Below are 13,189 nucleotides of genomic sequence, written 5' to 3' on the forward strand. Positions count from 1 at the left end.
TTAATTAAGAAAAAGCTTAATTAAGAAGTTTTCAAAACATGCCTCGGATCTGAAGATCTAGATTACCAAGAGTTCCATAGTTTGTCCCAATTTCCTATTCCACACCTAGGCACTGCACTACCTTAAAAAAAACTCATTAAAATATTTCCTTCAATGTATGTAATAACTAAAATATAATCATTTTAACTGTGTAAACACCAGGGGTAATGTTATTGCTTTATTTCATAATGATGCTGTCAGAATCAATAAACAATAAAATAAAACAAACATACTTTCTCTCGGGAGATCACCTTCCCCAAGAGCATGGAGCACAGAGCACATGGATTATAGATTGCAGATGCTCAAAGGAAGGCTTCCAAGGTCCCTTCCAAATCTAATATCCTATGATTCTATGCATCCCTTTTATCTTACTCAAACGCCACCAAACCACCAATGAAGGTGAACCCACAAATCAAGGCATGATGCTACAGGAGCCCGGCTTTCCCAGAATGTAGGACCAGCTACATCATTTGCCAGGCACACTGCAAGATGAAAATGGGGGCCCTCCATTCAGCAATTGTTAATAATTTCAAAATTGCAACAGAAGAGCATTAAACCAAGGACGGAGGCCTTCTAAGCTGGGGCCCTGCCTGCGCGTGGTACAGGGGCTGTCGGGGTTCTACAGATGTTTGCAGGCGCAGGACTCCCAGCTGGCCGCCATCCTTCTTCCATCTCCAGTTCTGGCAGGGGTAGCTCCAATTATAGAAAGTACCAATTATAAGCTGTTGCTCTTGATGGAGGCTATGTAAGCAGACCCGCATGGAGAATGGCACTGGCAGGCATCCTGGGGTATGCTTCTGGGCTTCTGCCCTCTCCCCTCTCAGAGCATCCTAGAAAATCTAACACAGAAAAGGAACTCAAAGACTTAGGGCATTAAGTTTCCTTTAGACGCATGGTCTAGTTTTACAGACTCATTGATCTTTAAAGCTAAATGGTTCCTTAGAGATTATCTAGTCTAACTTCTCTCATTTTAATTAGGTCTCCATCAAACTCCATTTAGGCCAAGGGCATGGGAATGAATTCGTGGTTGCTTAGCTCTAAAGCCGTTGGTGATTTTGATGAACAAACCTTAACTGATGATCTTTCAGAAAGACAAAGCATTAATATAATGAATGATTCATGCTAATAACACCAGTGGATTACACAAGATGCTGTCAACCATGCTCACAACATATGTAGTATATGATTTTTTTTTTTTTAATCTCATTCAGGACAAAGAGAGTGAGGCTAATGTCTTAGCACTTGGAAATCCCTGAACATGGGATCTAGAATGGGTTCATTAGATATGGGAAGAGGCTGATGAATCCAGGTATGAAGGGGTGAGTGGGTTAGGGTTGGAGCTAAAAGCATCTCCTTTACCAGGAAATACGTCTCTGTTGCTCTTTTCTTCGCTTGCATAATGTAGTGGAGGGCACGATTCATGGTATTTGGGCATGATGGGAGGTTATTGGCATGGCAACTGTACATGTACAGTTGACCTTTGAACCACACAGGTTTGAACTGTGCAGGCCCATTGTGCATGTGGATTTTTTTTCCCCCAAAATACAGTGCAGTACTGTAAATGTATTTTCTCTTTCTTATGATATTCTTTTTTTTTAAAAAAAAGATTTTATTTATTTGTCAGAGAGAGAGCACAAGCAGCGGGAGTGGGAGAGGGAGAAGCAGGCTCCCCGCTGAGCAAGGAGCCTGATGCGGGACTTGATCCCAGGACCCTGGGATCTTGACCTGAGCCACAGGCAGCTGCTTAACCAACTGAGCCACCCAGGTGTCCCTCCTTATGATATTCTTAATAACATTTTCTTTTCTCTAGCTTACATTATTGTAAGAATACGGTATATAATATATATAACACACAACATATGTGTTAACTGTTTATGTTATTAGTCTGGTCAACAATAGGCTATTAGTAGGCAAGTTTTGGGGGGAGTCAAAAGTTATACCTGGAATTCTGACTGTGCAGGGGTCAGTGGAGGGGGTGTGTATCTATCTATATAAACTCTCATACAATGTTTATTAAGGGGTTGAAAATATTAACCCATTTAATCCTCATCACAACCCTATGAGCTAAGTACTATGCTTTTCCTCCTTTTTAAAGATGAGGAAACTAAGGAACATCGAGATTACTTATCTTTCCCAAAGACCCACTGCTTAAGTAGTGAAGGCAGGATTCAAACCCATGTAGTTTTGGGCTCCAGTAGCTGCTCTTAACCACTAGATCATGATGCCATGCCAATAACCTCCCATCATGCCCAAATACCATGAATCGTGCCCTCCACTACATTATGCGCCAAAAGTAAAACGACACGCGATCTATGCTCCTAATGCTGTAGCCATAGCTGCGGCAAATCTGTGTATCAACATTATGTCTGAAGTGATGCTAATTTCACAGATGCTGATCACCTTCACACAGCTGTGATTTTATACACATGACATCTCAAATAACTTTAATCCCTTTTCTACTTCTATGCTAAAGGTTAAGACTGCTCTTTTTCATTTGTCATTATTGCTTTGATTTAGATTTCAGAACAAAAAATCAAACACTTGGGGCGCCTGGGTGGCTCAGTCATTAAGTGTCTGCCTTCGGCTCAAGTCATGATTCCAGGTCCTGGGATCGAGCCCCGCATCGGGCTTCCTGCTCGGCGGGAAGCCTGCTTCTCCCTCTCCCACTGCTTGTATTCCCTCTCTCGTTGTGTCTCTCTCTGTCAAATAAATAAATAAAATTAAAAAAAAAAAAAATCAAACCCTTGGCACAAAGCCTCTCTTCTTTCTTTCCAGAAAGAATAAAACAGCCTATATTGAAATATGTGAAAGTTTTGTTGTTGTTGTTTTTACTTTAACAATTGCTCGTCTTTTCTGTCTATTGCTTATGAAGTCTTTTCTTGGGACTAAAATAAAGATGTAATTTATTTCCAAGACCATGGGGACAACTCCTCATGGCTAGGAAAGGTGCAATCTATCATTGTTTTTGAAGAGTTCTGGGTTGGGGGTGCCTGGATGGCTCAGTCAGTTAAGCGTCTGCCTTCAGCTCAGGTCATGATCCCAGAACCCTGGGATTGAGCCCTGCCTCGGGTTCCCTGCTCAGCAGGGAGTCTGCTTCTCCCTCTGTCGGCCACTCCTTCCTGCTTGTGCTCTCTCTCTCTCTCTCTCTGACAAATAAATAAAATCTTTAAAGAGTTCTGGGATGAATGCAACTCACTGTCAGGCAAAGGGGGGAAAGAGTGCCTTGCCTTCCTTATGTGTCATCACAACAATGCCTATATCCCCATGTGGCGGTACATTAATGTAACTTATACTGTTAAGTATTTGTACTTTTAGGACATGATTCAGTAGATAAATATCACATTTCAATAGAAAATGCTTTCAAGGATCCTTCAAGGAACCTGGAAATATTTCCATTTTATCTGATGGAAAGAGAATAAGAAGCATCTGATAAGACTTTCCGACTTAATGTCATTGCTAGTAAATGTATTAATTTTCATGGGATTCTAAAACAATTACCTCTTGTATTCATTTAATTTCCTATATAGGAAGGAGAAAGAAAAGTATTCACCAAACACAGTCTGCCATGATGGAATATAAGTGAAATACGCTCTATTACACAAAATGACAGAACCATAAGAATCTGAAAATTTCATTTTGGATGAAGACGTTACTAAGGAAATTGTCTGAGAATACAAAATGGCTTGACACAGCAGATTTGCAAATACAGTAATTGTGTAGTTATGGCACATTCTATACTGTCCTTTTGCAATTTCTGGAAGCTTGCTCTATTTCTGGTTAAATAGATGAGTTAAGTGATTTGAGCAGCATAATAAAATTCATGTGCTTTGCCAGGATAAAAACCACAGTACTAAATTAATATCCTGCACTACAGTCCGAACATGCTTTGACAAGGATGCTATTTCATGGCTCAATAAATACTTATTGACTAACTACAAACATGACAAAAATGTTTGTTCTTCAGCTCGACTGTTTTAGGACTAAACATCCAAGGATTCTGAAAAAAGCCCGGGAATGTTGTAACACCTTTCAAACCACTTTTGTTTTCATTTTGCAACATCACTAAACTTGCAAAAGAACAGAATAGAAATATACCGTTGGATAAACTCCCAGTAAACTACAAGGTCTTCTAGCAAATTTTTCTTTATAAGTTGTTTTGTTCAACACAAGATTTAAAAAACACAACGAAGGCATATATATTAATTTCATTAGATATGTGCTTCATGTCTAAATGATCAAGTTGTTGAGTCACAAAAATTGTACCACATGGTCTTCTAGAAGGAATTCCAGTCAACTAGTGGGGCTTGTGTGTCTTATTCAGAGCAACCACCAGCAATTAATGAACATGATCATTTCCTTGCTCCAATTCTGGGAGGAAATGTGTTGCTTCTAAAGGTGAGCCAGTATGCTATGGATAGTTTAGGCCAAGTTTAAGTTACTCTCCTTACAAATGAAAAATTTAAGACATTATCTATTTTTCTCTGAGAAATTTCCCTTTGGTCAACTTTATCATGGACAAACCATAACTGATAAATGTCAGTAAATGGATGCGATCCTGGAAACTTCAATATACAGAACTTTTCTTACAAGTTAAGCATTGTTTGATTAGATTATTTCTGGAGATCATGACACTGGAGAAGCCATCTTTCCAATATAAAGTTTTACCTCATTATCGGGGTGGGCACAAGTTATAATAACCATAGAAGTATTCCTGCTAAACCACTTTTATTTAATTAATCATATTTTTATTTTTTGTGTATGAGGGCAAACTTGAGCAGTCTTCCCTGCAAATGTTATTTGAAATTTTCAATTTTTACTTTGCAATGACATATCTAAATTTTAAAAAAGGTATATTTCATTAGTGAGCCATATTTTTATATTAATTTTTATTCATCAACAGTTCTGGAACCAAATAAACCTGTCATAAAAGATTATTCAATATAGTATTACTATTCTTCCGCTATAAGAACGCTGAATTTAGAAACAGTATTGCTTTTTCTAATTCCCCAGAAATTTAGCACACGTATATATATAAAGAGCTCACATCCAAATAGTGTGCTTTATTTTTTTAAAGATTTTATTTATTGGGGCGCCTGGGTGGCTCAGTTGGTTAAGCGACTGCCTTCAGCTCAGGTCATGATCCTGGAGTCCCGGGATCGAGTCCCACATCAGGCTCCCTGCTCAGCAGGGAGTCTGCTTCTCCCTCTGACCCTCCTCCATCTCATGCTATCTCTATGTCATTCTCTCTCTCAAATAAATAAATAAAATCTTAAAAAAAAAAAATTTTATTTATTTATTTGACAGAGAGGGGGGGAGAGAGAGAGAGAGAGCACAAGCAGGGGGAGCGGCAGAGGGAGAGGAACAAGCAGGCTCCCTGCTGAGCAAGGAGCCAGATTCGGATTCGGGGCTCATCTCAGGACCCCGGGATCATGACCTGAGCAGAAGGCAGATGCTTAACCCACTGAGCTACCCAGGTGCCCCCCAACAGTGTGCTCTAAATAAAGGATCCCCTAGGATTCTGTCCGTGGCCGCTCCTCTTATTTATATCTTTTTCCTACGTAACCCCATCTAGCCCTAAGGCTTTATTCTATAGTAGTTACATGCCAGTCACTTCCGGATTTATCTGGCTTTGACTTTTCTTCCAAACCTGTACTTGTGTATCCAACTCTTTGACTTTTACTTTTGGGTGTCTAAGAGGCGTTTTTGGTCTAGTCTGGCTCAAGCAGAACTCCTTACTGCTCTTCTCATCTGTCTTATGCCAAAAAACCCAAAACCAAAAAAATCTTCCTTTTGCAACTGCAACATGCAAATCTGGCCAGTGGTCCCCCTCTCAGCCTACAGCACTACAAACCCAGGAGTTCTTTTTTTCTTCTTTAAGATTTTATTTATTTATTTAGAGAGAGAGAGTGAGCACGAGTAGGGGGAGGGGCAGACTCCCCGCTGAGTGTGGAACCTGATGCTTGGCTCCATGCAGGGCTCAATGTGGGACTCGTTCCCAGGACCCCAAGATCATGACCTGAGCTGAAGTCAGATGCTTCACCGACTGAGCCACCCAGGCGTCCCTGAACCCAGGAGTTCTTGATTCCCCCCTCACCTCCAGCACATCAGTCTCTCTCCTTTCAAGACATATACCAAATCTATCCCTTTCTCTCCAACACTATGACCCTCGTCCCTGTCACTGTTTATCTCACGTAGACCACTCTGGTGGCAATTTAACAGGGCCCTGCCACTCCTCTGCTTAAAATCCTTTGCTTCCTTATCATATGTAGAACCAAATCCAAATTTCTTGCCCTGGCAACAAGTCCCAAACCTTTTGTTCCCCTATAAAATAACAAGCTCATTCCAACTCTGCTTAAGCAAACCTCTCCCTAGGGGCCTAGAGTATGACCTTGTGCTAGACACAGACTTGGGCGAGTAGTTAATGTAAGTCAGTGGCTCCCAGCCCAGGCTACTCAGTGGAACCCTCTGTGGAGCTTGAAAAAATGCTGATCCCCCGGCCTTATCTAAACGGAATCAGAATCTCTAAGAGGCAGCCAGGGCACTGATATTTGTGAAAGGCTCCAGATGATTCTATGTGTAGCTAAGAACCCTGATATAAGTGATATGCTTTCCTTCTCTCTGATCTTAACTGTGTACTTAGATTTTTTTGTCACTGTTAATATAAATCACATCTAAATATATTCTCCTTTCAAGAGATGTTAAAAAAAAAAAAAAAGACTGACAGGGTAGGATGGCCTGTTCCTCACAGGCAAGTGATAATAAAAAGGAAGGACTCTGATATAAAACACATGAAAAATATCAGCTAGCATCATCCTGTACTTTTTGATATCAAGGAACACATTTAGATTTTAATAAGGAACTCTTTTATGGCCCATGTTCTATTCTTGATCCCACTCTGCATTAAAGTCCCAATCTCATGTTTACATCACATCACAGGATGCTACTGTTGACTCTGAGAATGAGTGAACCTGTTTTAACATGACTAGAACTCACTGAAATTTGGTGGAATTAGTGTTTCTAATCAAAACTCAAACTTTTCAGTGTTTAAGTTAGTTTAGTCTTTAAGCAATAGAACTTCCTGTGTCTAAGAGAAATGATTTAAAATGAGACTATAAAAGAGATCAAAAGACTTGGACATCAATTAGTTCACAAGCTACCTAAACACTGTTATGTGAGTATAAAGGAATCAAACATATGGATTACATTTCCATTAAAATAGAGTAGGGTTTTAAAATAAAGGAGCAGAAAGCTTTAGAAAACTCATTTGGATTTTCTCAGACCTTCACATTTGAAAAGTAGTTCAAGCTGCTTACAAACACTGAAAGCTGAAGGGTATGTTGCTACCTACAGAACTTAATGATGCTATAAAAGTTAAGAATTGTCATCAGTGGTGGCTGATTGGAGATCTGGGGAAGCCAAAAGAAGCTGTCACTCACCCACCTTGAAGAAACCTACATTTAGGCTTTATGACAGCATCTCATTCTTGCAGCCCTTGGCTTCTTATAGTGATGGTAGTGGGCAAGGCACACCACATCGGGGCCCGGGACAAGCTAGAGGTATGGCTGTTTCAAATCTCCATAAGCCCATACACTAACCAGTCCAACAGGATGACTAGGGGGCCAATAATTTTAGATGTAGGGCTATCTTTGTCACTCCAAGAGTTAAAAAAAAAAAAGAGCAATTTTTCCAGTTAACTTTGTTATTCTTTTTTAAAATAACTGCAAGTGACAGCCTTGGAGAAAGGATTTGAGGTCCATGTGTCTCCATAAAGTGTTGTATCAGACAAAATGGGCACAGCTGGCCTTTGACTTCTGACAAACTGCATTAGAATCCTGCCTTGAACACTAACTTTGTCAGCTTGGGAATAAATAATAATCACCACCATTATTAGAATAATCAATATTGAGATAGCAGGTGAGAAAGACTCTTGCTGACCCCTATGGGGTTTAGGGTCTTGGAAAATTAAGAAGTATGCATTGGCAAAACTGCCACAATCTGACGAAAATCTAGCAGCTACTATAAAATCGGAGGCCCAAGAAAAGCTCCCAATATCAGTCCTTCTTTAGCTTACCCCTTTTTAAATTTTGTAATAACATGGACATATTTGAACACCATTCCCATCTTGTCCTTCTATTGGTTTCATTACCTGTGTTGTGACATGTGTTAAGAAGTGCTTTTTCTGATTATATATAATCTTCCTTCCTAAATGTGGCTCCACAGCACAGAAATCTACAGGCTTCAGTATCGTTACACAGTTCTATTTTTTGTCTTTCTGTCTCATTGACAAGACAGTCTTTCATGAAGAGAAGTAAGAGTGAGTTAGAATGAGGATTTCCTTCCTTCGGGTGTAAAGGAGTAAAAGGGAGACTCAAACACCTTCAGAATGCTCTAGACAATAAATGTGAGTTTGTTATAAGGCACTCTGAACACTGTCCTATTGACTAAAGGTAATAAGAAGAAAATTTTAGGGAAATTAAAGAAATCCCAGCACACAACTTTTATCTGATAGAAAAAAAAAAAAACCCTAAAAAAAAAAAGGCCACTATCATGTTTTGGCAGGGTGGATCCTCTCTGGGGGTACATTCAATAGTTGGTTATTCTGATATTGTGAACAGAACCATATAAAGAACACTTTTACAAATGAAGAACACTTTCACCTAGAATTGATGCCAACATTAATAACTTAAGTATTTCAGTGTCTCATGGCCAAAGTTCCATATTTCAGCTACCTTAGCAAGAAAACCCAAGAAAATCAATTTGCATCTAAAAGCTCCTTCATGGAGTTGGCTTGGTTTTGTGGCAAGCATCCCAGCTTGCTTCGAGAAGCAGAAGCTGAAGTCTGCTTCACAGAGGATTGTTTGGTGCTAGTTGAATAACCCACTGGCATCCACTGTTAGCAGAGTGGTAAGCAGATTATGGGTAAGCAGATATTAATATTCTGATTAAACATTTTAAAACCTCATACCACTATTTAAAAAAATAATTGCACTACTCTGGAGAACTTACCATTCTGAAGCCACTTCTAGCCTTAATATCCCTATACTCATGATCTTAAAATCTCTACCACTGGTTTATTTCCCAGAATCAAAACTTTTTCTCTCCACCACCTTAACTGAACTGCAGTGCCTAAAGTTCGTGTGAATAGATGACTTTCTTGGACAGCCTTCATGGTTTTCAGTCTTTACATTTCACTCTCTTCCTTCCCAGATCTCTTTTTGAAAAAGACAGGGCTGCAGTCATCTTTGGCCTCAGCTTCTATAAAAACCCAGCACAGCCTTGGCAGCCCTCCTGGAAAGACTTGTTTCCTGAAGATCCATTGATTTAACAAACTTAACAAACTTAACAAACTTAAATAACAGAAGCTATGAAAGAGACATTTGCAGTGAGCATTCTGAAGTTATGAAGCAACAAACATTTACTAGACCACAAAAATTTCTCTGACACCATCCATCATGTAGATTATACAATTTAGCACGGTAACAGGGAAAGTTACTAATGGTTATTAATTGAGGTCTGCAATGTACTTACAGGTCTTTAAAAATCAACCGTCAAACCTACTAGTTACCACAGCTTATTTCTGGGTCCAGACCGAAAAGTCTGTTTCTTTCTTGGGTGCTTACTAAACGGGGCCACTCTGTTGGACAGGAAACATAGGATGAACATTTTATGCTGACAACATTGAGTGTTGATATCATCGGTGATCCCTAGATCTGATTTGACCAGTTAGAGTGATAAGGACCCAAGGATCAAGGATATACAGACTCTGGGCACCTACTCCAGAATGCCCTCAGGCTGATGGAGAGAGGTGGCTGCAGGAGTGTAGGGGCAGAACATCCAGCAGACTAGTTTACAGTTCACTTTAAGGAAAAGGGGAGGAGCCCAGAGAAGGTTGAATCTCCCATCTCACCCTTGGCATCCCTTCCCTCTGTCCAGACTTCATACCTTCTTCTTCTCTAGAACCCTCTTCCATCCTTGTGGTCACTGACCAACTCAGGAGATATTACTGGAGAGACAGGAGGCAACAAGGTCCAGAGACTGGGCTGGTAGTCAGCCCAGGGACCCTTCCAACCACACTTCCCCCAACCCCGGAAACATCTTCTTAGCAGCCAGCCCTTGGGAAAAGTGATCCTAAACCCTCCACTGCTCTGCAACTGTGCGTAGGGCGGCTTTCCCTTATTGGGGCAGGTATGATGCGGTGACTAAGTCGACCTACAGCTCTGAATGAGGGCTCTGAGAAGGCTCAGACCACTCACTGCATCCGTGGCCCTACAAGGAGATGGCTCCATGGAGCAAGCACAGAAGTAAGGTTACAGCGTGGGGAGGCTGGGGGAGGTGCTAAGGAGGCTGGCGTTCTGACCCAAGCAAGGATTCTTAAGGACCCCCTAGCTCAGAATAATCACCTCTTCTCTTCCTCGAGTTCCTGGGCAATAGATTCCAAAAGGGAGGCCCCTCTTCTGAATCTCAAAGTCAGGACAGCCCGATTCACAGCAGGGCAGAGATTGTGGGCAGCCACCTACTTGCACCAACAGCTGTCCACCTGTCTCCCCAAATCCTGCCCCTCTACCCCCCAAACATCTGTTCTCCTAGAACTTTGGATATTCTCCCTTGCTTTGTCCCCCCCGCCTCCACCCCGACACGCAGTGGAGGTGCCCCGCGTGGAAAAGTCGACGTTGGAAGAGAGGTAGCCCTCGTGGAGGGCCCCTTGGGCTGGGCACTCATTCATTCCCTGGGCGGAAGGCGGCGGAGCAGGGGCCAGCCGGGCGGAGCGAACGCCCGAAGGCGGACTCGCCAGGTAAGCCCGGCGGCGGCTCTCGGCCCCGCGTGTAGCGCCCCGCTGGGCTGTCAGCGCGCGCGCCGGGTGGAACCCACACCCACCGGGCAGCGCGGGCGGCGCGGGCGGCGCGGGCGCTCGGGCCGGGCCGGGAGGGGGTGAGCGCGGCCGGCTCGGCCCAACCCTTGACTCGGAAAAGCCTGTGCGGGGGAACCCAACGCGGCGGCGGGCGGCGGGCGGTGGGCCGGGCGGGCCACGCCGCCGGCGCCTCTTCCTGCCCCGCGGCCCCGGAGTCTCGCGGGCACCGACCTGCCAGCCGTCTCTCCCGGACGTTTTTCCACAGCAGATCCCAGGCTCTGACCGTGGAATCCCGCAACTGCTCACTGATGGACCGCCTGAGCTGCGTCGGGAAGGGTTTCCGTTTGCTGGTCATTTTAGATCCGTCCTCATAACGACCAGCGGGCTCGCCACCGCCACTCCCGCGTGACCCGCAGCTCAGACTCCCGGAGACTCGAGACGCCCGGCGCGGGACGCCCGCTGGGGTCCCGGGACCCGCCGCGGGCGCGACATGGGTCCGCCGCCGTCCCGCGCTTGGGGGGGGAGGGGGGCTGCTGGGCGTGCGCCGGCCGGGATGCGCCGCCCGCCCGGGAGCCGTGCAAGGTTAACCTCTGCGCTCGGTCTACTCCTCTACTCCTTTCCCACTTTCCCTCCCTCCTTCCCCTCGGCTCGGCGCTCCGCCGCTCCCCTCCCTCCCCCTCCCTCCCCTGCTCTCCGGGACTGTCTAGCGCCCCACTCCTTCCCCCAGCGAGCGTTTCCTCCCTCCCTCCCTCCCTCGACTAAACCTGACAGCCTGGCCCCGATGGCCCCCACTCACGGAGTTTCCACCCCCTTTTCAGTTTCACTCGGAGATCAGGGGCTGTACCATATTCCTATTTCTTGATAGTTTCCATTTTTCAGTTTCAGAATCGCCACCATCACAACCAGCGTAACACAAATTTTAAACTATGCCACAGCTAGTGCCATTATAACTCATCAGAGTTTTCCTGAATTCAAGTCACTTGAAATCATCTAATCAGTTTGGCTGACATTCTTCTGGAGTTGGATAATAGTCGTTCTTGGATTTTATGTTAATCCTTCCTGATTTCATCAATGAAATGATTACCTGGCCACAATCAACAATCAAATGATTTAAAGAGTCAAAGTATTACAGCCCCTGCACCTGAATTCAAGTCACTTGAAATCATCTAATCAGTTTGGCTGACATTCTTCTGTAGTTGGATACTAGTCGTTCTTGGATTTATGTTAATCCTTCCTGATTTCATCAATGAAATGATTACCTGGCCACAATCAACAATCAAATGATTTAAAGAGTCAAAGTATTACAGCCACTGCACTGGAGGAAAATGACTTGAAAATCTTAAGGTCAAACCGCGAGGAACCCACATTAAACAGATTTACATACCGTGGAAAAGCATTAAAATCTGCATGCACTTTTAAAAAAGTAGGTATTATGAGGAAGTGAAATATGAAAATTGAAGAATTTTAAGGTATTTTTAGTCAATAACATGAGGCAGGCTTATAATCAGAAATTAACTGATCCCTGCAGGGAAGAGGGAGGAAAGGCGCTGGCTCTTCTAGAAATACCTGAGAAGGTGGTGTCCACATCATTTTACTGGGCTCCAAAGCCTCACTCATAAGATGACAACAATGCTAGTTCAGGACTTAGGGTGTCCTGCTATTCTGTGTTTTGCTTCTAAAGTGCTTGGTGGACCTTAGAGAAAGTCATTTTGACAACATTTGATGTAATTCAACGATGTGATTAATGTCACACATTTCAAGTTTGGTGAGAGGAATTGAAATATTTCAAAATAGGGGCGCCTGGGTGACTCAGTTGGTTAAGCGACTGTCTTCAGCTCAGGTCATGATCCTGGAGTCCTGGGATCGAGTCCTGCATCTGACTCACTGCTCAGCAGGGAGTCTGTTTCTCCCTCTGCTCCTCCCCCCTCTCATGCTCTCTCTGTCTCATTCTCTCTCTCAAATAAATAAATAAAATCTTAAAAAAAAGAGAAAGAAATATTTCAAAATATTTCAAAAGAGAATTTCTGAATTATTCAAACAGTAAAATTTCTGAAATCTCATTTCTTTTTAAATGTCTTTGAACCAGACTGCCAGAAAACCAGGTTAGTCAGCTGTTTTTTTAAAAAAGTTTCAGGTGCTCCACGTGAAGTTTGAAAATAAACTGTCGAATCCTTTATCTACAATACAAATTGCTACTGACTTAAGGAGTGGAAACTATCAGCTACCGGAAGTACTCCTGCTACAATTTTATACTTTTAGTAAATATTCACTCCACCATTTTCTACTGTTGGTAGAAAATGG

The 13,189-nt window shown here is 43.0% G+C and overlaps 1 protein-coding gene and 1 long non-coding RNA gene across 5 annotated transcripts in view; one reads left to right on the plus strand and one right to left on the minus strand.

Annotated features, from left to right (window-relative positions):
- The window catches only part of STARD13 (StAR related lipid transfer domain containing 13), a 468,749-nt gene that overhangs the window by 209,000 nt on the left and 246,560 nt on the right, over nucleotides 1–13,189 (minus strand). The window contains exon 1 of one of the 4 annotated variants that reach the window (XM_081814817.1): nucleotides 11,120–11,496. The exons of 2 other annotated variants lie outside the window; for them this stretch is intronic. In XM_081814817.1, coding sequence (XP_081670943.1) covers nucleotides 11,120–11,243 — 124 coding nt within the window. In that variant the 5' untranslated portion in view covers nucleotides 11,244–11,496. Of the gene's footprint in view, nucleotides 1–11,119; nucleotides 11,497–13,189 lie in introns of those variants that run through there. One more of the 4 variants, XM_081814818.1, reaches the window with a different exon arrangement.
- LOC145720615 (uncharacterized) overlaps nucleotides 9,910–13,189 on the plus strand; it is a 46,871-nt gene continuing 43,591 nt past the window's right edge. The window contains exon 1 of the long non-coding RNA XR_014143702.1: nucleotides 9,910–10,831. This is a non-coding gene — a long non-coding RNA (uncharacterized LOC145720615). The remainder of the gene's footprint in view (nucleotides 10,832–13,189) is intronic.

The sequence above is a fragment of the Leptonychotes weddellii genome, chromosome 3 (assembly GCF_054177405.1).
Source record: "Leptonychotes weddellii isolate Sample4059 chromosome 3, ASM5417740v2, whole genome shotgun sequence".
Lineage (NCBI taxonomy): Eukaryota > Metazoa > Chordata > Mammalia > Carnivora > Phocidae > Leptonychotes > Leptonychotes weddellii.